General features: G+C 40.6%; 3 protein-coding genes across 5 annotated transcripts in view; 1 reads left to right on the top strand and 2 right to left on the bottom strand.

Moving 5' to 3' along the window:
• Positions 1-78: 78 nt before the first annotated feature.
• On the bottom strand, positions 79-24886 carry LOC117949535 (inosine-5'-monophosphate dehydrogenase 1a-like). 2 transcript variants are annotated; one of them, XM_034879856.1, is made up of 17 exons: positions 24875-24886; positions 6268-6565; positions 5636-5734; positions 4971-5019; positions 4100-4201; positions 3849-3923; positions 3500-3706; positions 3268-3355; positions 2956-3155; positions 2301-2391; positions 2118-2213; positions 1844-1987; positions 1504-1645; positions 1261-1404; positions 1085-1168; positions 864-880; positions 79-723 (listed from the first exon to the last, which is right to left on the bottom strand). In XM_034879856.1, the coding sequence occupies exons 2-17, from the start codon at positions 6501-6503 to the stop codon at positions 620-622; spliced, it is 1878 nt and encodes a 625-aa protein (XP_034735747.1). In that variant the 5' UTR covers positions 6504-6565; positions 24875-24886; the 3' UTR covers positions 79-619. The 2 variants fall into 2 exon arrangements, with proteins under 2 accessions (XP_034735747.1, XP_034735746.1); XM_034879855.1 differs by lacking the exon at positions 24875-24886 and having other exon boundaries at positions 6268-7113.
• On the bottom strand, positions 7708-10759 carry LOC117949536 (receptor-interacting serine/threonine-protein kinase 3-like). Of its 2 annotated transcripts, none has more exons than XM_034879857.1 (11): positions 10632-10759; positions 10198-10391; positions 9741-10089; positions 9504-9652; positions 9351-9400; positions 8949-9110; positions 8710-8792; positions 8527-8584; positions 8349-8441; positions 7991-8236; positions 7708-7899 (listed from the first exon to the last, which is right to left on the bottom strand). In XM_034879857.1, the coding sequence occupies exons 2-11, from the start codon at positions 10350-10352 to the stop codon at positions 7886-7888; spliced, it is 1359 nt and encodes a 452-aa protein (XP_034735748.1). In that variant the 5' UTR covers positions 10353-10391; positions 10632-10759; the 3' UTR covers positions 7708-7885. The 2 variants fall into 2 exon arrangements, with proteins under 2 accessions (XP_034735748.1, XP_034735749.1); XM_034879858.1 differs by having other exon boundaries at positions 9741-10059.
• The window catches only part of frmd4a (FERM domain containing 4A), a 99701-nt gene continuing 86226 nt past the window's right edge, over positions 13375-26849 (top strand). The window contains exon 1 of the mRNA XM_034879849.1: positions 13375-13688. Coding sequence (XP_034735740.1) covers positions 13644-13688 — 45 coding nt within the window. The 5' untranslated portion in view covers positions 13375-13643. The remainder of the gene's footprint in view (positions 13689-26849) is intronic.

The following is a 26849-nucleotide window of genomic DNA, read 5'->3' as shown; positions in this document are numbered from 1 at the left end:
GCCTGGCTCTGTGAGCTTTATACACAAAGTATCAGCAGAAAACTAAATTATGTAACTTGTGTTACTTTCCTCTTTTTGTGAAATAAAATGTTGAACATTTAAACATTATGCTAAAGACTTGCTGTGTTTTGTTATGTATCTTTTATTCTGCAAATTAAATGTCTAACTGCCTAATTAGTATCTTGTGTGATATATTACATGGAAATATAGTGCTGCATCTCTGCAACGTTTGTTGTATACTCTCCTTTATCAGGGTAAAATTCTGAGGCCTACAAGGAGATGGTCCTCTTGTTACACCAGCAATGATAAGCCTATTGTAAAGTAATTAGTTACATCTGTTTGCTTGTTGAAAGGGATCAGCCTGAATAATTCCATTATTGCACCGTGGCCACAGTGGACAGTTTAGGAGTTCTGTGTGGATGTGACTGCATTTCAAATTTAAATTTTAAATTCATTTAAAAGTGTATTGTTTTGTCAATCTTTCAAAGGGATCAAGATTGGACAAGAAAAGGGTGGAAGGACACACAAAAGCAACGTCAGATTTCAGTGTTTTTTTTTGTGTGTGTGTGTGTGTGTGTGTGTGTTGTATAGCAACGACAGCTTTGTGTTTGTAGTTTGATCACATATGCCCGATGCTTCTGCTGGTAGCTGCTGGGGTCGGGACATTTGGTCCTGTTCGAGTGTTTCCTCTCCCTCCAGCCTCAGTAAAGTCGCTTCTCGTAACTAAGCGTGAAACAACAATTGAAAGAAAAAGAAGAGTGTGTGAAAAGTATTTTTGTGTGTTGCTGTGAATGCTATCTCGGATGGAGATGAATAGATAAAAGAAGAAGATGAAGTTGTGATAACCACATGGACGTACTTACATGGCACAAAAGAATATCTAAAGTGATAGCATGGGTAAGAAAAGAAGAAGAGAGAAGACACTTTGATGCCACTGAGTACAGGTAAATTCCATTTGGTAGTGAAAGGTTTCTGAAGATCAGTAAAGCTTAGACACACATTGTTAGTGCACATGTAGGAAGAAAAGGTTTGTAGAGGAGAAAAGATCAGAAACCGGGGGTTAGGGGTCAGAGGTCAGACTCACGAGTGGAGGCCGTGGACTCCTCCCTCCATCTGAGCAGACATGGTTCTCTTTTCAAACTTCAGCTCTCCAGAGTACATCATCGACCTAGTGCAAAGACGCACAGCTCATAATCAAAAGTCCTTAATACAATATAAACACACACACATACACGAACACACAAACTATTTCATACTTACCGTAAAATGGACAAACTCTTGGCTCCTATGTCCTGACAGCCGTGTTGGATACCAGCAATGAGATATGGAGCAAACTTATGGATGGAGCCTTTATCTTGTACTGATCCTGAGACACCTTGAGCCACCTTCACCTTATCTCCCTCGCTGGGAACCCAATCCACACAGGGTAAAAGATAAATGGTTCACCGTGACATTAAATGATCATACATTTTTCAAAAGACCTCTGTAACTCCACTCCCTCACCTAAAGTAGCGTTTTTGACTGTTATTTTTCTCCATGGCATCCAAGGAGCCCATTCCTCTGTACTTTTTCAGACGGACACCATCTGAAAAGAAATATTCTCCTGGAGCTTCAGTGGTTGCCGCGAGCAATGACCCCATCATCACTAAGGGGCAGAAATATGAGGGGACAACAATGTCATGTGCTGTTATGCTGTGCGCAAAGGACAACAAGCATGGGCAAAAAGACTACACTTCTTTTATTTGGAAAAAGAATATGTCATTACGCATAAGTGTCTACTGAATGATCCATGTGTTAATCACAAAACTGCAAGCCGTGAGGAAACAGGAGAACATAATTCTACCTGTAGATGCCCCAAGGGCCAGAGCCTTCACCACATGTCCAACGGTCTGAATGCCTCCATCAGCAATTACTGGCACTCCAAAACGTCGGGCATACTCTGCAACCTTGTACACCGATGTACCTTGGGGTCGTCCACATGCCATCACTGAGGAGCAAGAGCATAATAATTTATAGCAAATGCCTGCTTTATCAATTGTGAACTAATTTGCTGTTTTGTTGACTTTAAGCAAATCTTAAACTAGCAGCTGCTCACAGTACTGCATTCCTGATCATACCTTCCTGGGTGATACAGATAGAGCCACACCCCATGCCCACCCTCAGGGCATCCACACCAGCATCTATGAGGTTTTTGGCCTGAGCAGCTGTCACCACTAAAGGGAGACAGACGCACAGACAAGAGCTCAATGTGGGAGACATGAGTAAAAACAATAATGCTCTGTTACAGGAATAGAGCTTACCATTTCCTCCAACCACCTGCAGATCATTATATTTCTGTTTGATGTAGTTTATCATGTTGATTTGATACACTGAGTTTCCCTGGGAGGAATCCTGTTATCCAAAAAAGTGAAATAGTTTCAATTAGAGGTGAAGCACCTACTGGATCTTTGATTTAAAACAGTAAATATGTGAATTATAACAGTTTAAGTTTAATAGAATAAAAATAAACTACAAAGCCACCATTAGCGTTGACTGTTACATCACATTACATTACATGCAATTTAGCCAATGCTTTAATCCAAAGTGACTTCTAATAAGTGCTTTCAACCATGAAGGCACAGACCCCAAACAGCTGGACTCTAGTATAAGGGAGACACATGTACAAAGAGACACATGTGTGTGCAACATGTAAGTGCTATAAATAAATATATATATATATATATATATATATATATATATATATATATATATATATATATATATATATATATATATATATATATATATATATATATATATATATATATATGTGCAGTATATTTGCATATCATCATCATCATCATCATCATCATCTTCTTAGCTAATGTGTATGTGCTTAGGATTGTTTTGTGCTTTGAAATCAAAATCAAATTGCTAACTAACCAAAAGCCTCATCAGATCACAGTCAAGACCTACCAGGACTACGACATCCACCCCAGCTTGCATGAGGAGCTCCAGTCTGTACTTGTCGTCTTCCCTCGTGCCGATAGCAGCACCACACAGTAGTTGTTTGCGGGAGTCTTTGGAAGCCAGAGGATAATCTCTGTTCTTCTTCAAGTCAGTCCTAGCAATAATGGCAACCAGCTCATCACTGTCATTGACTATGGGGAGCTTCCCTAAGAGAGTCAAAGTGTAAAATGAGCGACAAAAATAAGAGAAAGTAAGTTTCTGAGTTCAAGTGCTGGTTAAGTTTGCTCTGTGGTAGCGGGACCTGCTTCACGGATTCACCTTTTTTGCTACGTTGCAGTATGTCATTCGCCTCTTTTAGTGTGACTCCAGCAGGTGCAACAACCAAATCTTCCCTTTTGGTCATTGCCTGAATCAAAGAGAGTTTTAATTGATTCAAAGAGCAAAGTGCAAGTGTGCCACCATACCACCAATTTATGTGACAGCATATGTTGTCTGCATAGATTATGTTTTTACACACATGCAAACATTAACACATCAGCTATACACAGACCTCCTCCAGGGGTCTGTCATGGTCCTTCTCAGACAGAAAGTCAATGTCTCTGGAAGTGACAATGCCGACCAGCTTGCTGCCCATCTTTCCGGTCTCTGTAACAGGGATCCCAGAGAAACCATGGCGTGTCTTTGCCTCAAACACGTCCCCAACTGTGTGTCGGGGACTCATCACCACTGGGTCTGTAATAAAGCCCTGCTCAAATTTCTGACAAAAAAAAAATAATAAGTGTCAAATGATTATAGGCCATTATTATATATTGTTTTCATCTTTTTGTGACAGCTTTTGTGGTGCAGTGTCACTGATTAAAATCTCTGTAAGTCTTTGTTGACTTTGTTGTCCATCGTACCTTGACTTTGCGCACCTCGTTGGCCTGGAACTCAGCAGTACAGTTATGATGAATTATTCCAATCCCACCCATCAACTTCAGCCCAGCCAACCAGGGAAATGAGAGAAAAGAAATCATTGATGAATCAAATAAAAACTGAAAACCTATCCATTCTGCTTGTACACCTGGCATAGTCTGTGGAACAGGATGATGCTAAGCTGAGGAAACAATCAGATTTGGTGTGTGAAAGTTGGTGCTGTGCTTGTACTCACAGCCATGGCGATGGCCATGGATGACTCTGTGACTGTATCCATGGGAGATGAAATAAGAGGTGTCTTCAGAGTAATCTTTCTTGTCAATGCAGAGGTTAGATCCTAAAAATGGAGTGCATTTGGGAAGAAAAGCATCATCTTGTGATCCTAAAACCACCGATAAACACACATATAAAAGTTAATCTAAAACGACATGACATTAAAAAAATCTTCCCTACAATGCTGGAGCTGCACATTTGTTGACCAAATGTTAAGGTTTATTTTTTATTTTAGAGCCTAAAAGCCAAACTGGGCAGATTAGAGCCATACACAGACCAACTGTGAGGCCAACTAAGAGGCCAACTTGTGCAATTTACTTGCTGAGTGTTGGATGAATGTGTTTGTATGTGTGCGTGTGTGTGTGTGTGTGTGTGTGTGTTTGTGTGTGTGTGTGTGTGTGTGTGTGTTTGTGTGTGTGCGTAAGTGCGTGCATGGGTGTGTGTGTGTGTGTGTGTGTGTGCGTGTGTGTGTGTGTTTGTTTGTCTGTTTGAACACCTATCCAGCAATAACACATGTGACCCAGTCATGAAATTAATTTAATTTCCCAGCAGAGCTTGCAAAGACAAAAACAATGCAAGCCAAATAAACAACCTTATGCTCCAAGGAACATAACAAAGATCTGTCAAGAATATTAAATATCAGCAAAAATTTGTTTTTTTATTGAGGTCAAGGACAAGTTGACAAGTTGAAAAATACATGCAACTGTTCCTTGGTCCAAATAAATTGTTCTTTGTGCATCACCCACAAAAGAATAACAACAATAAACTGTGCACCAGGGAACAGTGTGCAGTCTGTGGCGTGTAAATATGCTGGACTGTGTTATGATACGCACCACCTCTTCAGAAGTAAAATCTATGAAACCAGGGAGGATCAAGAAGTCACTGAAAGGAGAGACAAAATAGACAGAGGTAAACGTTTCACATTGGAACTGGGAAAGTATGACAGAAATTAAATGAATGGTCAATATTGCTATCACCATAAACAAGGATCGTGTAGCTTAAGTTGTTTTATGTGAACCATTTAGCATGTTACATTCCTACAAAGCAGCAGTCTTTTAAACTTAGCTGACAGTGAGCAGACATAATCTGTCTGCCTTTCAACCCACTGAAATGTTCTGCATTTATAAACCCTGCATATAGCCTCCATTAAGGAAACTACACCGTGCCACCCATTAACACACTGATAAGTCCAAACACACAAACAAACACACCAACAGTTTTTAATGTCCATGCCACCACTCCGAGTCATCCTTGAAAGTAATATTACTCATTGTAATCCTCCATATAAAACTCTAAAACCCGAGCCGGTGTATTATCACTGATGTTGCTAAACGTTTAATGGAAGACATTGCATAACCAGAATGTGTGCTTCTGTGAGTGCACATGCATGTATACTATGTGTGCATGTACTTCCGTTTCAGTCTGTTAAGAGTTAAATACCATAAAATGAGTTGCCGGTAAAATGCCGGTAAAATGTATTTGTGCAAACATTTCTTACTTATATGTAAGCCCATCGCCAATAGCAAAGAGTTGTTGTGCTGTCAATCCATCTTCAGGAACATAACCTGTGCCTCCGCTGATCAAGTAGTCTGCCATGCTGACGTACAAAAGCACACACACATGCAGACATGATGTAACTGGAAATATGAAATGCAGGGTCTGTTATGTATTTAATACATATTATTAAATACATAATATTATTAATATTATTATTAATACAAGTATGTAAAGATAAGACAATGAACAGGTGACACTTATTTCTATCATGTCCTTCACAGCACCATAGAGTTAATTGTGTTAATTGTGTATTCTTAAACACGTAGCCAGATCCTACAACAAATGTTGGACTGGAAACGCTAACAAAAGGAATCCATCCTGTTCTTTGGATACTCTTTCTATACACCTATGACGGCAATGCAACAGATAAGAGGATTGGTTGGCTGCCCAGGAAGCTGATAAAGGGGTTTGTAAAAGTGCATGACCAATTAGGCTAGAAAGCGTAAACATCTCAGTTGCTGCCAGAGATAGACATTATAACGCTTCACACAATCACTTCTGCTAAGCAGAGATGGGCATGACCTGACAGTATACGAAGTGTGGTGACAGACCGAGTAAAAGTATGAGACTGACCTCTCTGGTTCATAGCCAGCTTGGATACGTGTAGCGCTGTATCGCTGGGCTGCAGTCTCATGCCCATGTCCATGTGGCACTGGGTGGACATGGGCCCCGTAGGGGTGAGGTTGTTCCCCATCTCTGTTTGAGATGCGAGGTCGTGCTGGTTCCATGTCCCCTACAATTCTCCGGTAGTCAATTTGGTAAGTGTCCCTCTCCCCATCTCCAAAGCGTTCATAACCATGACCCTCCATCTCTAAGAAATCCAGGGCTACAACCTCCACAGGGCCCCACCACCTCACACACACACACACACCCTCACACTCCAATTAAACAGTGACTCCAGCAACTCCCACACATAGCACTCATAAACTCCTAATGCTTTGAGTGCATGTTCACACAAACACCTTTCAGACACACCTGACACTGGAGGAAGCTATTTGCCGTCTGTTTTGTGGACAGTGCAGCAGTTAAACCAAAATGGCCAGAATTTGTGAAAAAAAATCTAAAAACTGCAGATGCAGCAGCAACGTTGTTTGCCCTGAGAAGAGTTTGTATTCCAATGTGTCAGCTCTCATTCCTGGAGTTGGAGGCTGGTAAGGCCCTCAGCTAGGGGCACAGAGTTTTTTGGCGAACCTGTTGCCAAAGTCAACTATCTTGTCACACCAAATTTAGAAATCCATGAATATCCCCTATGGCTGGAGACACAAACAGCCGCTAGGGAGGAGAGTCAGGTCTTGCTTAAGTGGCAGAGATTCGTCCCCTTGGAGACCCAGAATGTGCTGCTGCTTGGATATCTGTGGAGCTTCTCTTCACTCTGTTCTCCCGGTGCCTGCTGAGCTTAACTCTGTTTCTGACAGTAGCAGACGTCACACTCCCACAAAGAGGATTGGGAGCATTAATGCAGGATGGGGTGGGGTGAGATGGGTGTATAGGGTGGAGTGATGCAGTAGGACTGAGGAAGAGAAGGATGGGTCAAGATGACACTTAAACACACTTTCACCTTGGAGGATTACAATGGTATTAAGGTTTGTTGTTGTTGTTTTGTCTTCATCCGTTCCCTGTTTGGGCCGATGTTCACAGTGAGAGTACAGTAGTATACAGCACACTTGTAAATTAAACTGAGAAAGCAGAGTAACTCTGTTACCGGAGAAGCCCCATAGACCGTTAAATATATATACGGTCTATGAGAAGCCCTCAACACCATCATCTGCAGGTGACTGATTGACTGCTTGTGACAGTTACTGAGGGATTGTACTAGAAAAGCCTCTTACCATGTCTCTCTCTCTCTCTCTCTCTCTCTCTCTCTCTTTCTCTCTCTCTCTTTCTGCTGGAGGAATCAAGCAACATCCCTAATCATAATGCTAACAATGGCAAACTTGTTTGTTGCTGATACTTGAGCCATAGCCCCTACAAACCTCACCATGTTACTTTCTGAGCTGAAAAGGAGAAAGCGAGAACTCAATTTCTTTCTTTTGTGAAACAATATGTTTATTAGTGAAATATAAAAAACATCTAAAAAAATTACATTATACAAAGGAATCAAATATACGATTTTTTCATAAAAAATGAGAGCGAAGCGGGAGAGGCAAGAAAGTTTTTCACCTGCAGGAAATGCAGGAAGGCCACAAATTCCTTAAAAATAGCCACCTGAGGGAAAAGAAAGTGAACTTAAAACTTTGGATAGCATGTTATAGATTTAACTGCAATGTTTGATCATTTTAACAGAAGGAAATCCTACCGAGCCTCTCCACTAGTTTGGGATGATGTTTTTTGAGGGCGTCGTAGAAGGCTGCTTTGACCGCTACCCCTCCTGAACGAAGTGTCCTGCTATAAAGCACTCTCATTTTATCCTGCGTTGTTTTCTGCTTATCTTCAACACATAAGTAGGCTTCAGGGTGGACCATCTCTCCAAGCTCCTTTGTTATTGCCATTACCTCTGTAACGTTTTGAATCAACTTGGCCCTGTTCTTGTCAACAAATTTTGCTGTTTCGAAAAATATAAAAAGAATGAACACAAAAAGTGAAATTAAATTATCAATAGGACTTAATGTGATTGAAACAGATTTTTCATCACATGAAATGACAGAAATACTCACCTTTATCTTCATTACTCATTATTTTAGTAGAACCACTGACAGAGTCCTGTTTGCGAAAGTCAAAATCAACAGTATCATTTGGCTCTGACTGTTCTGAAAAGAGAAAGAAGCATCATGTTAGATGAATAACTCATGAGGAGACGCTCGCCTGACCCACTATCAGTATTAAACAATCTACCTGGTGTCTGAGGAGGAACATTGGAAGCCCAGCTTGATAGATAACTGTTTGGTGACTCCTGAAGTACAACAGGGAGAAGATATTATATATTAGAGAAGGAAAAAAAACAGTTCAAAGTCTTCCTCTTAAATTATATATCATGATTAATCTGCACTATACTTCATTTTCTGAAATTAGTTGTACCAGTTTTGTCAAGACCTCACCGACCACCATATGAATTCCCTTCTCGTGCTTTGAGAATATGTTCTCAGTTACTTCAAAGCACTCTAAAACAGAAACAAAGTTTTAATTTATTATATATTTATACGTAGCGTACAGTATGTGTCAAGCTAGTCAACAAGGATTCTAAGCTTGATTGCTTGACGTATATAGTTTAGAGTAGAAAATGTTCTAATTTGGTGACAACGATAACAAATGTTCACCTTTAAAGGTAGGCCTCTTCGAGGGACTTTCATCCCAGCACCTCTTCATGAGGTCAACCAGTGCTTCCAACCCCTCTACCTTCAGCTTCATCTTGTCAATTTCCTTACAGCAAGGTCTGTCTCCTTCAGGGATCCTCAGTTTCACATGAGTATAATCAGCCCCTAAAGAACATGTGATACAATGAAGACAAGCATCAAAACATGCGAACACGGAGAGTGGGAGCTGGACATATACAGTCCTGCACTTACCCTGTGCTTAGTTTAGCACAGAGAGTTTGGCACAGAGGAGAAAATAGATGGCAAAATGTGATTTCATTGGATAACATATTGGAAAATTGAAGTGTCAAAAAAGAAATGCAATTTAGTGGCAAATATTAGGACAATAAAATAAACTATACCTACATGGATAGGGCTCTTTACCCATAAGAATGGACCAGAGCAGGATACCATAGCTGATCAAGAGGGAGAAAGACTTTTTCAGTAGCAGTTTCAGTGGTTGATGTGATGCTGTTAAGGGTTTCTATATAGGCAGTAGGATTCTATGTTATGTCCAACCTGTATCTGTCAAAGGCACGGACAGGTTCGTATGATGCTTCAAAAGCCTCGGGAGGCATGTACTTGTATGAGCCTTCAATCACCCCTGTTGTTTCCCTGCTGCTGTTTGAAGCACTGGTTGAAACTCTGGACAGACCAAAGTCTGCCAGCTACAGAGAAATAAGCGAAACATTATATCAAACATACAATTACATTGGCTTAATATCTACATAAGAGTTTAGGTTGATGGCATTCTACCTTGGCGTTGAGGTCCACATTAAGCAGTACATTACTTGGCTTTAGGTCGCCGTGCACAAGGTTCTTTGAATGGAGGAAAGTCATGCCTAGAGCTACTTGATGGGCCAAGCGGAAGGCCAGGGGCCACGGCGGAGGGCCAGAGAGTTCTTCCTGCAGGGACTCAACAGACCCTTTTCTCATGAACTCCATCACTAGTCCATGTTGCATGGATGTTTCTTTACCAGACAGATATCCCTGATAAGTTCCATAGCGCCTCAGTACAAACTCACTGGCAGCCTCATCCATATGATTAGCTTCAACACAAAGTTTTGTTAAGGGGCTGGAATGATGTAGATGATTGTTGCAAGATCTAAAAAAAAAAAAAAGGTAAAGAGACACTCACTTGGTAAATTTTAATTTAAAACGTGCATGCATTATTCGTTTGATCAAAGTATTTCAAGGTTACAGAGTTATTTACCGAACACCCTTATGAAGTATCTTTATGGCCACATAAATTCCCCAGTCCTTGTGCCTGGCCTTGTAGACACAGCCGAATCCCCCAGAGCCAACTAACTCCCAATCGTCCAAGCTTGTGTCCCTGACTAGCTCAGTCTTCTGGCTTGGCAGTGCCATCTCCTGCTGAAATCAGGTAAAACAACTGCAACTGCTAATCTATTCAAAAACGTGAAAATAATTTTAAAACAAAGCTGCTAAAGATTAAAAAAAGTCCAACAATAGCTGTTTAGATATTTGTTTTTATACACTATGTTGTAATTACTGCTTATGCTGTGTCCTTGCTTTTAGCACCACATTAGTTTAAAAGCAACTTTTGGTTTTGAAGACAGTGACAACAATTTCAATGTTCCTTATGTTTTGTTCATGTTTCTTTATAAAAAGGTGGCTTCTACTCACCATGTGTTTCCTCATGCGTGGTTACATTAAGATTCAAGAATTAGTTAATACGAAAGTTGTGGCAAACAAGTACAGTGGATACGTTCATATTTCCTGTTTTTTTCTCTCTAACCAGCCAGCATCTGAAGCAGAGGGGAGGAGTTTCCTGGGGCAAACGAGGGTGGCTGGGGTAAAGAGAGCTTAACTTGCGCAACATCTGTACATATATGGCTACAGGTGTTGTAAATGGAGTGTGTCATATTTACTGTTGTGAAGACTGATGTGTAGAATGATATATAAAAATGAATGAAAAAGGTGAAAAGGATTTTGACACAATTGTGCAAATTTTTTAATGTTTGATCGGCATTTTTATTTCAGGGATTGGCAAGAACGTGTTGCTCATATCACACACCAACAAAAAAAATTATGATTAAAGGACTTAAATAACATACAACATCATTATACCTTTCACCATTACTGATTTTTATGTGGTGAAAAACAAACTGGAATATTGTTCCGTTTTGTTACTATTTTTTTATGGTGGCTATAAAAAATGATGTGATACATATTTTAACTTCCTTAAGGATACATAAAGCATGCACTGTAAGAGGAAGTTAGGAGGGGCACTGTTTTTTTTTTTCAGGCCTATGTGTTATTTGAATGGGGTGGGGATGTGGTGGAAAAATTATTATTAGAGATGTGACAATCTCCTTCCATCTATTACATGCTTGCTGCACTCTGTGTGCGATCCAGCCGATAGAAAGGAAGCTTTACTGTGACTGAGACTTCATTGTTTATAGCAGTCACAACTGAGTGGGCTTTAAAATAGATGAAGAATAAACATGTGATCTCTCATCATCAGACACATTTAAAATGCTTGTTAAAATACTCTGCTGTGATTAATATTTTGTTTTACATGGTTTCCCTACGTAAAAAATAAAAACTAAGCCAAAGTACATGAGTAGCTGTGCTTCAAAGGGGTTTGAAACGCATCTACTCATTCCCCCTTATTGAGAAATCATGAATCTGGCATTGCTCCCTGCCATCAAGATGGCTAGAAACGCTGGAGAGATTCAGTCATGCATGTTTGGGTCTCAGTCAGACACAGACTCAGATGAGGAGTCTGTTGTGCACCAAAATCGGCGACTAGTAGACGCATCAGAATGGTAAGTAGTTAGCATCTTTGATTTGTTTAGCTTGTTTGTTAGCTTGTTAGCTTGTAACTGGCCGTGGCTGACACAGCGTATGTCTCAGCCTTTGTTTTGAAAAAAGTGAAATTTAGCTTGCAAAATACACATACGTACCTGGCTTCTCCTCAAATAGTCCTCATTTCACCCTAGCTTTGAGCTAATGATATAGAAAACCCCTTGCAAGTTAGTGGGGTTAATATCTTTATCTCTTATGCTTTTGAGACTTTTTATGTTTTTGAGAGGTTCACTGCTTTTTGCACTCATGTCATACAAAATATGGACATGTTGACATTTAAAGACATGTTGACAGTTCAAAATTAGATTTTCATTGGAGGGGCTCTTTAAAAAAGTAACCCACTCACATACAGTAGAATCTTGCAGGTATAAATATATGCAATGGAACAAGTTTCAACTGGTTCTTTTGAGAAAAATATTTGTAAAACATTTTTTTTCTTAAATTGTTAAATCATTTAAGCAAAATGATTGGATAATGTACCCAACTGTACACCCAACCACAATCATGTGTGTGCATATATTTGCTCACAAAGAAGATGAGCTGGTCCTACTTGATTGCACTGAGCCTTGAGCCTTCTCTCCAGCTACAGATTTTTTTTTTTTCCTACGGTTACATGACTTCTGACCTTCTCTCAAGAATCTTCCTCTCATTACTTTTTTTTCTCGCATCCATGCAGGCTCTCTCATGCACACACAAGACACAAGCCATGCTAAGACTGTTTACAGTCTAGATTATGAATGCCAAACACTGCTCTAAAAAGAAAATTGACAGTCTGGAGCACAGGTGTCTGTCAACATGACAGCTACTATGGATGCAAATCATATGTCACACATGCACACTCTGTTCATTAAGCAAGCTGAGGTGTATTTACACACCTCCCGTTTTGCCTTGCTGTTTTGGCCGGCGTTGATAGGCGCGGTCTGCTCTCGCTCTCTGCATTTCCATCGCTCTCTCCCCTCCCTCTTCTCCACACACCCTCATTTACGCTCAGTGCAGTGTGGACCTCTCCTACCAGTAGCTGTTATCTCCACTACATATCTGTCCTCGTGGCTGCCTTTCACCTCATCCTCTTGCCCTTTTGAAACTGTCTATAATACTCTCCTTTATTTGCTTCCTTCTCTGCCATTGGCTCATGCTGATGATATATGAGGCAGGGGATCAGCCTAAAGGAGATCTCTCTGCGCTGGATGTCTGAGTGGAGAGCTGAGGTGAGCGTCTGTCTTTCCCACCACAGTGGAGAGGTGCTTAAGACTGGGTAGCATCCCTGATGCAGGTTACATCCTGTGGAGCGGTAACAGGACAGCCTCAGGAAAAAGAGAATAGACCGAAAACCCACATGCACGCCTGGATGTGCTTTGTGTTGTGAGGAGAGTAGACTAAAAAAGAGAGGCAGAAGGCAGCAACAGAGGGAGGGGAGCATTTAGCAAGAGGCGCTCGAGTCAGAGGGGTTTGGGGGAGGTGGGCGTGGGGTCTTCGGGGAGTGTTTTAAAAGTGAAAGGGGGAGTGGGGGGGATGTCTGCCCTGCTCTCGGATCAAAGAACTGGAAGAAGGAGGATTGCTTTTTGCTCAGTCTGAAGAGTCGCAGAGAGACTGGGGAGTCACAGGCTCTCCAGGGACTGTGGCATCACAATCAGAGACCAGAGGCTATCTGCCGCACTGACTCAGAGACAGAGGGAGGTGGTTAAGGACAGTCAAAGGACTTCGTCTGGACAGTGGTAAGCTTGCATCCTAGGTGAAGACCGAGAATAAAAGGAGGATAACGAAGAGAGACGCTTCAGGAAATCGGCAACGTTCCCTTTTCACAAGAAACTATAGAAGGATCCCAACATGGCTGTCCAACTTATGCCTGAATCAGCCGTGTGTTTGCTCATGGTGAGTCTCGGAGCGGTTTATTATTGTCAGCGCTGTCTACTGTCTGTCTTTGTTCGTTTCTTTCGCTGCTGTGGCTTTCTCTCATCACTCTGTCCTTATGGCAAATGTTCACTGAGCCACTAATGCAGTAGGTGAGCTGTTATCTCATTAAAAGGGATGTTGCTTGTTTGCTCCTCCCCTTTACTACCATCCACAAGCCTGAAATCTTCCAATAACTTCCTAGTGAGGCTCTAAAGCCTCTCTCCATACTGAAGAAATGGTTGTCTTTAGCATCCAACTCAGAAAACTCTAGCTTTTGTCTAACTCCTCCACGTGTTCAACTACTGCAGTGGTGAGGTGTGGAAGAAATCCCTCACAGACTACTGCAGGCATTGGCATGTGGTGCTGAACATGGTGTCTGTGCATGTCTGCGACAGATGTCATTTAATATGTTTTAGTGTGAAAATGGCGTGTGTGTGCATGCAGTGCATGTGTATAAGTTGCTTAAGATGTGCGTTTGTGCGTGCATCCGCGTGAGAGATTATTAGTAGCATGCAATCATTTCCTACCTTTAAGACTAAATCAATTCAATTAGGACTACACAATATAGAAAAACAAAAGATTTTCTGCAGGACATAACAGAGGATTTGGATGTTGTTGTTAGTGCAGAACCCTTTCCCTCATTGACATGAAACAGATTGGCTTGGCTTGGTCGGGTTCAGATCTTCCCATAGAGAGCGAGGAAATAGAAGCACACAGCATGCGTAAATCCAATGACCTCCTCTCTCAGCTCTGTCCGGTTGCACAGTGAAACCATGGCAGGGTGGTTTTGCTGCATGTGTAAAAAACAGATAAGACATGGACCCTTCTCATGATTACCTTCAATGAATCAAAAGTACATCCTGTATGCAGGGTGTACTTTGTATATGAGAGCTTGTTCTGTTTATTCTCAGTCTATAGTGTTGGCATTCTGCAGTCCCAGGGGGAGTCATGCATCGCCGCACTACCTGCTATCTCCACCTGTCATGGCTGTCTGTTACTATGGCGATAGGCCATGCACCCCACTCAGGGCAGAGGCAGCAGTAAAAGGAGCAGGGTGGGATGGGAGAAGAGTACATATTTTGCACTGCCACTGCTTAAGTTAGCATTACCATAGAAGGCGGCCCCTTAAAAGTGCTCTTGCTGTTACAGCTGACAACTGTGCTGTCACCCCAGATTTTCTTTCTATCACCCCAGCTCACAAAAAATTAGCTTACTGTCACAACTTTTGAATCTCACTTTGTTTCACACATGATTAGAGCCAGTGTGCACAGCTATTGTTATTTCTACATTTATTATTATTAATTCCAATCCGCTCTTTGCTGTTTGGCAATGAGAAAAACACGTCGATACGGACATCCCTGGCTTTGGTTTTTGGGGTTTTCTTTGGCAAAGACTTGTTCGTGGATGTTTAGCTCACCAATACTAAGGAATAACATGATTTACAGTAATCTGGTCTGTGTTGAATTTTGTTTTACAATAAATACAGGCTGAACAAGGTTGACATTGGATAACTAATTTCAGTGCTCAGTGATTTGTTCACAAAATCCACAGCATCTGCATTCATGCTGACATTTTCATGGCTTGAACCTATTTGAATTATTAATGGGAGTCCATGCAGGTCTGTGTGTGTGTGTACTGTATGTGTGTGTGTGTGTGTGTTTGTGTTTGTGTGTGTTGCATTGTGTTTGTGGGTGGGCCAAGATCAACATTGATCATGCTTCTTGCCTCTGTGTGCATTAATATTTGAGGTGACTTAGTGATTATCTCCAGCAGTAATTGCAGGACCATCTTTATTAAGCATAATTCAGCATAATTCAAACCTACGGCACAACACATTATCCACATCCCTCACATCAAACATTCACACACATCACCAAGCTCAAGCAACAGGAAGTGACCTGATTCAGTTACCACAAACAGGACAATTAAGTGTTCTTGTTACAAGCTGAAACAACTAAATAAATGCAGTATATTGTGTTTTAGTTCTCCTCTGGGCTTTATTGGTCTGACACTAATGGGATTGGCCCAGACTAACAGAAGCTCAGCTACAAAACCAAATGGTTTGATGTCTTTCTTAAAGAGACTGGGCCAAGAAGGAGGAGACTATTATATGAAAATTCAGGCAAGTATCTTAATATTGTTATGAGTGGGTGAGATCAATAAAATACAATGACTGGGGGGGAGAAGTGACAAAAGAGTCATTTTTAAATGTCATCTAAATGTCAATGTTCATAGATTAATCAAATATGGCCATGTTTTTATATACTGTATATCCAACATATGGGGGGCTGTCTGCCTGCTCGGATGGGTTTCTGTTTTAGTGAAGGATAAAGAGATCAATAACAAGTCTGTCTCCAGCCAAGACGCACAGAGACATGCTGTCATCTGATATTGGAGTAGATCACAAAGTAGATGGTATCATTTGACCTCAGTGGGACATGTTATAGCTTTACGGCAGATATCTCTGTTACAGAGATTGTACGTGTCCTCTAGCTTTGTCTTTCACCTAAAGTGAAATGTGTGACTACTGCACAAGACTTGTGTCTATTTTGAATACTGGATATGTGTGATCACATGCAAGTATTTCCTTTGGGTCAAAACTAACGTGTGCGCTCTTACAGTAGTTGCAGGAATCATTATAATTTAAATCAGAACTGGAACAGCTATAGTCTTTGCCACCATCATGATCGTCACTGAGCCGATTAGCTCTACTCTTTAGGGCAGAGAAGAGCATAGGCAATATAGTAATCACAGACTAAACATCTTACAGGCTTCAGTCAGAGAGTTTAGTTTTTTGATGCAGCGAATCCAGGATTTTCCATAAATTGAACACATGCTGATAAAGTGTCACATGGAATCATGTTTAGAGACGGAGATGAGGCCGTCAAAGAAATGGGAACAGAGTTCATCTCTTGTTCTGCTCTGGCTCATCTTGTTTTATTTTTGCAGATCTCTTGTTCTGTAAGAGTGGAATGTCTTTTTCCATAATCAGGGGCAGTCGATCAATATGCATTTTGCTATCTGTTACACTGGGCCCAGCGAATGCAGCTGAGAGAAAGCAGGCCAAGTTGCTATCTTGACACACACAGAAGCTAAGTGGATTATCTTCATATTGCTGGAGGGTTCTGCTCTGCATACAGTGAGCTCTCAGCATCTCTCAGCTTCACTGTCACAGTGATACAGCGGTGTACATGTTCAGAGCTTGTACATGTCTGTTTCCTGCATGAAAAATGCTTTGTTGTAGATGACATCATCACACACCTGGCAAAGTAAATACTACTGTACAGATGTGGCTTGAACTTTGCCTGTCGTGAAGTCATGTTGATAACTCGATAAGAGATATATTATTTATGCTTGGGCAAGCATCTAGCTACGAACCATTTAGAAAGAGAGGAAAACCCAAAACAAAGACCTTGCGCTACCCTTCATGTTGGTGTCCATGTCTCTTCATTACTGTCCCTCATTCAATTATTCTGTAAATGAGGATCGAGACCAGATGACTCAGTGTGATCAAGCCAGAGTATTCATTCAGCGGTAATCAAATCACTGCTCTATGACGTCAAGTACTAAATGTGTGTGTGTGTGTGTGTGTACTGTACATGTGACTTAATTGCAATGTGCATTAGCTATGTCAAAATGAGTGCTTATCTCTAAAAACTTGACACAACGAAACACAAGTTACTATCAGTGTTTGAAGATTATATTCCAACATTAGATTAGTATTGTAGTTTCCAGTCCTTATCTGATGCACACAACAATAGAGCAGCCAGTTTACATGCACGGGTGAACAGTATGGGGGAGGGTTAGCAGAATGACATCATACTGAGATAATTGATTACTGCTCTGTTACAATGGCCGAGGCAAAGAAGCAGATACTGTTTTGTGTAAGCGCGTGTCTGTATGTAACTGTGGAATTAGTATTTGATACTTTTTGTGAGAGCTGCTTGGAGCAAGCACATTTAGTACAGTAACTCAGTAATTCACATCCTAAAAAAATTCAGTCACATCATCAAATGTTTTGAGTCAACGTGTGACTTTTAAATCTACCTGCAATCCACACCTACAACTCATCTGACCTGTACAAAAAAGCACACATAGCCTACACAGAAACACACCCACCTTTATATTACTGCCAGAACTTAAAAAATCTCAAGGTTCTCCTGCTTAACCAGTTTAGACCTGACATTCTTATGGGTGATTAGTATAAATGAGAAGCACAGATGGTGTTTCATTCTTGCTGTTTTTTTTTTCCGAAGTTGTTTTACTTTCCACTTTATGTTTTTGTTCTACTACAGAAGTCTTTTTTTCCTCTCTACTTCCCTCTTTGCTTGTTTCCTTGTTTCTCTAAAAAAAAATAAAAAAACTGAAAAATGTTCTGCATTTCCTAAAGCTGCAGTCTGACTGCAAAACAGGCATGCTTGAGTGATGTCGAGGAGCTGGTTCTGCTGATGTCAGCTAACTAAAGCTTTGTCGATGCTGCAGGGGAAAAGAAACACTTTAACGTTACAACAGGAAAAAATGCCTTTGACACACCTGGTTGTTCAATCTGCTGTTTAAGACACAGAAATTAACATTGTTTTTTGAACACTTGGCAACTTTTTGTTGCTGTGTGATAAATATGAATAGTATTAGGTTGGTGTGTTATTGGAGAGGCTATGCCTAGCCTACAATAAAAATCAAGTCTGTTGTGTGAGGAAAAAAAAAAAGTCTCAAAAACAGCAGGTGGCACTAATCTGTATATATCACCCAAAAAAGGAAAACCGGCAGCTGATTGGACGAACGCATCACGTGGGTCTGGCTTCTCTGGAAATTCGAAGCCAGACTGTCAAGGCGGCTAGTTCAGAATACAATCTCATATTTTACTAAAATAGTTCAAGAAACATGTCTCTGAAAACATTTTAAGCAAGAAATAGGCCATGCAGTTGATGACTCTGTCTTCACTTCAGATTGACAAAGGTCAGTTTAAAGATTACATCAGAGTTTGAGAACTCTAGTCATGCTAATCCCGCTTCTCGTTCCCAGGTTAGCACAGATTGGTCATTTGAGTCCGACTGCCAGCAGTGCCCGCCTTAGTTCCGACCGAACATTGTCGAAAAAAATGAAGGCCGCCGTCCGACGGACAACAACGCGGAACACACTAAACAGACCCGAGTCACTGACCTCGCCAGACTGTCTGATGGCCGATTATCAGTTATCGGCCATGGGCGTAAATCGCAGGGGTCCCACCCATCCCACCCACCCCCATAGAAATAAAACATAGTTATTAGTAAATAACATAATTATTTGTACTTAAACTATCTATGTAAGTAGTAAAACAATCCAAACCCCCAAAATACCTTTTACGTTTAGAAACATTTATAGTCCCCCCCCCTCCCTTGCCTCGCAATGGTTTGGTCCACTGCTTTACACACAAGTCTGGCCGCTCTGGTTGATTGCAGGATAGAATGAGAGAACACAGTGGTAGTAACGCTAGTTGTGAAATGTAGCTAGTAGACCGTTCAAGGCTATTTATTCACATTAACTTCCGATGAAGTTGTTCTCTTCTCAAGTAGAACTGATGCTGAGTAATTAAGTCATGACAAAAAAGTTCGCTTTGTTAGTGTAACATAATGTAACGTTACCTAGCTTGTTAAACAGCTCGTTGGGTAATGCACCCACAACTAACGTTAACACGGCGATAAGCCTACCGTTGTGTGAACTGATATTTGGGTTAATATTGAAGATCTACAGGTTGGATTTGGCTCAGTATGATGTTAAGTGGCAGATAACTAGGTCTGCGGCAGTTAAATCCTCTGTCCCAGACAAAATCTAATATTTATGTGGAGGATGCAAGGGTATTTTAAAATTATATATGGCCCCTTGGTGGACCCATGAATTTAACTCATATTAGACATCTGACTTTAAAAGTGTGTGTTGTTGTTGCCCAGATGAAATGACAGAGAAAAGAAAAACAGACATAAGATACTTTTTCAGTAAACCAAAACGGTAAAGTAAGTACAATAAGTCCTCAGATCATCACTCTTTGGTAACAGCTTTAAAAGAATGGGTGCTTATGGAAATAAAAATATCACTATGTCACAGGCAAAGGAGGCAGAAATAGCTGAGGAACAGGGAGACCAGGGAGACCAGGGACAGTCAGGGGTTGAGACTTGGGTAAGTGTGTTAAGCCTTGCTAATATTTTTGGAGGTGTGTGGCTGTCAGGGTGAGCAGATGATCACTAATTTACATTATGATCAGCTAATTTAACAAGTGTACTAAAGCATTGTATTTATTTTATATGGGGTCACTTCAAAATAAGTTCAAAATAAGTCATTTTGTTTTATGGTATTTCTGTGGCTGGATTACAAACTTAAAAATTAAAAAAATGTTTTTAAAGAATAATCATTTGGTCAATTTAGTCAGCTTTTTCATTGAATCAAGCAAAACACTGAAAAGAAGGATAATGGTACAGTCTCCGTGCTACACTAATGACAGTATTAAGGCATTCCTCTGTGTACACATATTCTCTACAAGTATAATTGAGGCTGTATTATTTTTGTGCCTTTCAAAAAATGCTCTTCAGAAATGTTATGTTTATTGTCCACCCCCAACTGTTAGATGAGATTTACACCCATGGTCACAGTCTTAAGGGTTGGCAGATACAGGAAGAGAAAAACATGTAATGAGAGAATAAATTAGAGTAGCCAAGAGGTAGCACAAACAAGAGAAATGGTTCTCACTTCTCACCACATGCATACATGTATAAGTGTTGGAGTTGGAGAGAGTGTGTTTGTGTGTGCGCATACCATTAAATCTTCTGTGCTGTTTACACTGCAGCCTGTTTAAGGACTATTGATGAGCTGCAGAGGTGAAGGCGCCTCAATTCTAATTGACTTCACCAGAGTATCTGCTCGCTCAGCTCTGGTTATTTGTGTGTGTGTGTGTGTGTGTGTGTGTGTGTGTGTGTCTCTGCACAGGGCATCCCTTCCTGCATGTTAATGTATGCGGCAGTCTCCCAGTCCAGTGGAGTGTGTCAGTGTTCCTTGTGCGTCTAATGGCTGACCGGCTGTGAGCCAGGTTATCAACTGAGCTTATCTTGTGTGAGTGATGTGAGGAAGCAGTTAATGAAACGGGCATTAACGAGCACGACGTGACCCAGCCTGTGTACCCTGGCAGATGCTCATCAAAGTCTGCCAGTGATTCCCTGGGCTCTGTCTCTCTGCCTTCATCCTAATGCTTATTAGGGCTCTCCATCTATGTTCTGGCTACCTATGCAGGTGCCTTGTAATGCGTTGAAGTTGCTCAGATAGAACCAGGCTCACTAATAATTTGATTCTTGGCTTGATATGGTGTAAGAGTTTGTGCATAAACGTGGGCTGAGATGTGTATTTGCATTCACTGTAAGACACTGGCCATTTCATTGACGGAACAGCAGCACGAGAAAGAGACACACTTATTTTTTTCCTTCTCTCGCCCAAACACACTCATACATTTACACACTACCCGTGTACTCACACATGACCTACTATATGTGGGTGCAGCCAATCATTGCTTCCAGAACAAACAGACAGAAATGTTTAGATGGGATTCATGTTCTGGCTTTAGGAGATTCCCATCTTATTTTAGTTGGCTTGCAGGATATTGCCCACAGCGAACTCCGCATATGACATTTATCTGACGGCTGTCCCCTTGAGAAGGTCAATCTGCTGTGGAACCTTTCAGGGTAAATAAATGAAGGTTTTCTGCTCGGGTTTGCAGCATCAAAACATGATAAGCGTAGTACTTTCCAGTTTAATCAATCGTGGCTGAACCTGAGGCCTGAAGCCTCTGGGTATGGTACATAGGTGCGCTGCATTATAAGCAAAGGATGTGGTCAGTGTACTCTGTCTACTGCTTTTTATGCCTGATTGTGGATATCATAAAATACAGGGGGCATAAGTATACACACCCCTGTGTTAAATTCCCATAGAGGCAGGCACATTTTTATTTTTAAAGGCCAGGTATTTCATGGATCCAGGATACTATGCATCCTGATGAAGTTCCCTTGGCCTGTGGAATTAAATTAGACCCCCATCATAACATACCCTCCGAACATTTATTTGTTTACAATACGTTATTCATTTACAAAGAAAATTTGTGTCCTTAAAAGTTCGGATTTTCCTAAATTTTTTAAATTAAGGTATTCAGATCAATTTCCAAAAGATGTTTTTTTTTAGCCTGGGTGTGTAAACTTTATCAAGCCACTATTATATTGCACCTTCTATGATCATGTTAAATAAAGTAATTCAAAATAAATTAAAAATCCACTGAAAATGTGTGACAATCTGTGATATGTACCGTCACATTATTCTAGCATTCATCTTGTGAAAAAACAGTAAATGTAGTAATAAAAAGAGAAATAAAAAATATTAAACCAAATTTTACGTCAAACATTCCACTTAATATTGCACATTTGATTAATCACGGCCTTAACGAATTGCTAATTGCATTCTTTCAAATCTGGATTTCAATTTGAAAACAATTAATTGTTAAGCCCTATGATGAATACATGAATTATTTTTCAGGGCAATGGCGGTGTCACATTTGCAAGGTGCCACCTGTCATGTGTGCCACGATGCAGGTTTAGGGGAGGGGCGGCAGGGTGGCATGGAAGGCGGAGAGTAGCAGAGGCACCAGGCGGTCTGATTGGCTCGCCATCTGTCTCTGAGACGGAGCAGATGTCTGAGTAGAAAGATCAATCTCTATTCGCTTCCAAGTACACTTGCTTTGCCTTTGTGTGTATTTCTTTTGCCATGGATGTGTGCTTGTGTATATGGAGGTGTATAGTTTTGTGTGTGTCTAACTGTGTATGCACGCTTCTGACATTTCACACTCTGGTTGACACAGGTCCCAGTGGGGCTGCCTTTCTCCATATGCAGTGAGTTAACAGAGAACAGGTCCATGTCATTATGAAGAGCTGTCTTGTTACCACCACTTACAGGATAGACAGCCATTGGAAGCCAAAATGACCTGTGAATCACTTTCTACATTTGCAATATTCACGCTTCACTAAACAAACTAAAGACGCAGAATCAGAATTAGAATTGTTTAAATCCAAAAGATACCCAGTTCCTAAATAAGAACGAGGGAAGGGCTTTGTTTAATCCCTTACCCACCCTTTCACTTCTCCCTCTCTTGAACCACAGAACTGTCCATCAGGATCATAAAAGTCTCTAACAATTGCTTATTGTTGTTAAAATTTGAATTGGAAAAGACCCAAACAAGCACAAATTTTGAATTTTATTATTTTATATGTACGTGTGTCCCAAATAGAGACATAGTCGATGGGGAGGTGTTGGTCTGTTTGTGCGGTAGAGACTTAGCTTATAACAAATGGTAGAAAAGGAGAATGACCAACTGTTTCCATTTAGCTTTACTGAAATAAAGCATGTGCAGAAACAGTGAAACCAGAACACCAACATCCTGTTACAACAGAGTTTCTGAGAAATGTGAATTCATGTGCAGCTAAATATTGAGAAACACATTATTGTCTCATCTGTTTGTGAATAATTCACGGTGCCACAATGAACAGTAAAATGTTTACACTAGTTCATTTTTGATAGTAAAGATCATAGCCACAAGCAGGGAGATTGTAGGGTTTCTCAAAGACAGAGGTATGACCTTGGTTGTCCTGACAACAGCTGTCTTTTTGCACATCATTTTTCATGTTTAATTTGATGCTCAGTACCAAAATGAATCAATCAATTGATATATGACAACCCCCCTCCCCCAGGTATTTAAAATAATATTACAGAGCTTATTTTTATTATCGATTAATCTGTTGATTGTTCTTTGGATTAATCAATACATCGTTTGGTCTATCAAATAGCTATGAACATTTTTCTCAGAGTCCAAGGTGATGTGTTTGTTTTGTCAGAAAACAGTCCAAAATCCAAATAATTATATAAAACAGAAAAAAACGTAAAATTCTCACATTGTACAAACTGATCAGAAGATGTTTTACTAGATATTTTATTGTAAGCTACTTAATAATAATAAATTGAATTTGTATTGCGCTTTTCCCGAGCTAAAAGTCGCTTAACAGAGTAGAGACAGTTATTTAAAAAAAAAACTTACAGTAACTTACAGTAGTGTAGCGTTAGTTCATCTACGTCAGTGGGGTTAGCATGTTTCCACGTAGCATTTTTGTTTGTAAGCATAGCAAGGCAGCGAGGCTACATAGCCGATAGCTTGCTAGCAAAATACAAGCTAGCTACTTATGCTACCTAGCTACCTCAGCCGGTGTTATGGGCGGTCTTTTGTGTTGTTTTTGCGACCACACCCCTGAGGCAAAATCTCGCAGGCCGCAAACCAAGGGAGTAAGCCTCTCCTCTCTCAACGTAGCTCCCATGGCGCCATTTAAATGCTACGAAGCAATCACCTGCAGTTAGCATTCCATTAACTGCCCTTCAGTTTGGTGCCACTTTGACAGTGAATAACTTTACACCAGAACCGTTTAAAGACTTTTACTTGTCCGTTGTTTATTTCTAAAGAAACACAACAATGTATAAAAGGCTCCATTAACTTGTAGCTCACTTTATGACTCCGTAGCAGATGTTTTTGTAAAAATAGGCTAAAGATTGAGTCATAACCACGCGGCTTGCTGTTGCATAGTCAACAAATCACCGTACTGTCAGGAGAAGCTCGCAGACAGTTTCAACTTACATCAGCTGTTCAGAAACATGATAGCAGAGCTGTGACAGAATTCAGAAAAGTACCGGGAATATTACCACCACACACATTTTTCAGGTGATTCACAGTTGAGTAATGAAGGAAGGAAGATGATGAAAGAGCAGGACACATGCAGTAGACTGTTACATGTAGCTTCTCTTGTCTGCCGCTAGAGGGAGATGAAGACCTTTGAATCAGATCCAAATTAAGTCTTATACTATCCATAAGGAAATACTAAAATGTGCTTATTTGGGCTTTTAATGACGCACCATGAATTTTGCAAGGTTTATTGGATCCCCGGGTGTTGAAGCAGGTGTATTGTGTCTGTCTGTTCTGTCTTGATCTTTAGATGATAATTCTTCTGGTGGTAAGAGCAGTTGCTTACTTGAAAGCCTTGTGCAACGCCTCACTGGTCAGGGAGCAGCAAGGTCAATAGGGAATACTGAATGAAACATACACACACACACACACACACACACACACACACACACTCTCTCTCTCGTTCTCTCTCTCTCGCTCTCTCTCTCTGATTGATGACTTATATCAGAGCTGTTGATTTTAAACATGACATGACTTTAGCCACACTAATCCCCTCTGTAATGCATAATATATTACCCAACAGCAAACGCACACCAGCCAATGTAAGTAGGCTATTGCTTCAAAGCCACATCTCACTTCTTTTTTTATACCACATCTGGTTTCAAAATTATTCAAATAACATGCACATAATATTATTCTGTGTTAAGTTTATCATCTGCATCACACTCGAGATGCCAAAGCCTAACAAACTATATGAATCAAGCATGGTTTCATCTCCTTCCCCATTTGTGAGTATGCCCTCCAGATTTCTCTTTGGGCACTTTCTGCCTTTATTTTGATTGGACAGCAGAATATATAAAAGGTGGAGAGGGGGGGGGGGGGGGGGGGGGGGGGGGGGGGGGGGGGGGGGGGGGGGGGGGGGGGGGGGGAAATGACATGCAGCAAAGGTCCACAGGTCAGAGTTGAACCTTTCCTCTTTGTATGTTTTGGCACTGGGGCAAGTTTTTTTATGTTCCAGTGTTTTGCCTGTGGTTTGTTTGTGATATTTCTTAATTAGTAGAATGTAAATAAAAAACATTTGATCACAAAAATATTTTTTTTGCAAAAGATAATTCACATTCCTTACCATACCCCGCTGTTTGGCTATCAGTAAAGGTCAGTTAATACCATTTACCATCAGCTTTGAATTTTGTCAGCTTCTTTATCACGTCGTGAAAAAGAAGAGTAATTTCACTCCAAGGAGAGTCGTCCGTATCAGAATGACATGTTAATGGATGCATGTTCCGGCTACGGCTCTTGAACAAGGATTCAATTATAGTCAGATCAAAGATACAGGAAAACAAAGAGATGAACGTTATGAATAAAAATGTGTTTTTCTGTATTCATATTCCAGTAAGTGATGGGAATCCAGATTGTATCATTTTGGAGATGGCTGATTGAATTCAGTATTTTCATTATCTGTCATTTTTACATTATTCATGAGTGGAGTTTTAGCAAGGATCACATTTTGGCAAACAATATGCTAATTTGTTATCCACTGTAATGCAGGCGTAATGTCTTAGTCTCATACAACTTTGTCATTTTATTTAAAGTGAGGAAATACCTCTATGTTTCGTTTAAGGTTCAGCAGTAGAGGGCAGTGTATGAATGAGTGAATGTGGGTAGGCGTTATGTCAGGACTGGTATATTCAGTAGTGAGTGTCTGGCCATGCTTTGGGCATGTGTGTGAGTATACAGTTTGTGTCAGAAGTATAGAAATAGGTCATGTTTCTGTGGGTGTCTGTGCCTGCAAACAAAATCAGTATGCAAAACATGCAAAGCCGGGGCTCTGTGTGCCATCGGCTTCTCATGAACCATCAAAGTAATGACACATGATGCTAGATGATGAATCTTGATTATGGATGTAAAGATTGTGTTGCTGTAGACGCCATAACGACACAGCAAACTGTAATGTAACCACGGTCAACTCTCTATGTGTCTCTCTTTCTGGTCTCTGCAAGGGTCGCTGTGCTGTCTGCAGAGAATGCTGGTTGCCCCTGACAACAGTTGCTAGGTTACCATTTTGGAGTGACTTCATAGCATCGGGCACGCTTATACCGTGGCTCATGATGAATAAAAACCAATTCACTTTTCCTTTGAACACAAATGTGCACCCACCACATATGTACACATATGTGGTGGGTGTAGAAAGTGTTTTCATGTTTGGCGCAGTCCCATCGACAGTGGCAGAAGCTTCCTAGCTGCAATGAGATGTGTTCTTTTGGGAGAAATGTGTACGTAGTTTGTCGGATGGTTATGTTTTTGTTCAATCTGGCTAAAAGAACACATTTTTAATCAGTAGGACCACAAAGGCTGCTTCTTATGCGGATGGAAGTTATGGAAATAAGATTGATTAAATATTCTCTCTCTCA

This window comes from Etheostoma cragini, chromosome 8 (assembly GCF_013103735.1).
Source record: "Etheostoma cragini isolate CJK2018 chromosome 8, CSU_Ecrag_1.0, whole genome shotgun sequence".
NCBI classification, from domain to species: Eukaryota; Metazoa; Chordata; class Actinopteri; order Perciformes; family Percidae; genus Etheostoma; species Etheostoma cragini.
Note: the sequence above shows the minus strand (reverse complement) of the source record. Positions and strands in the feature narration are given on the sequence as shown.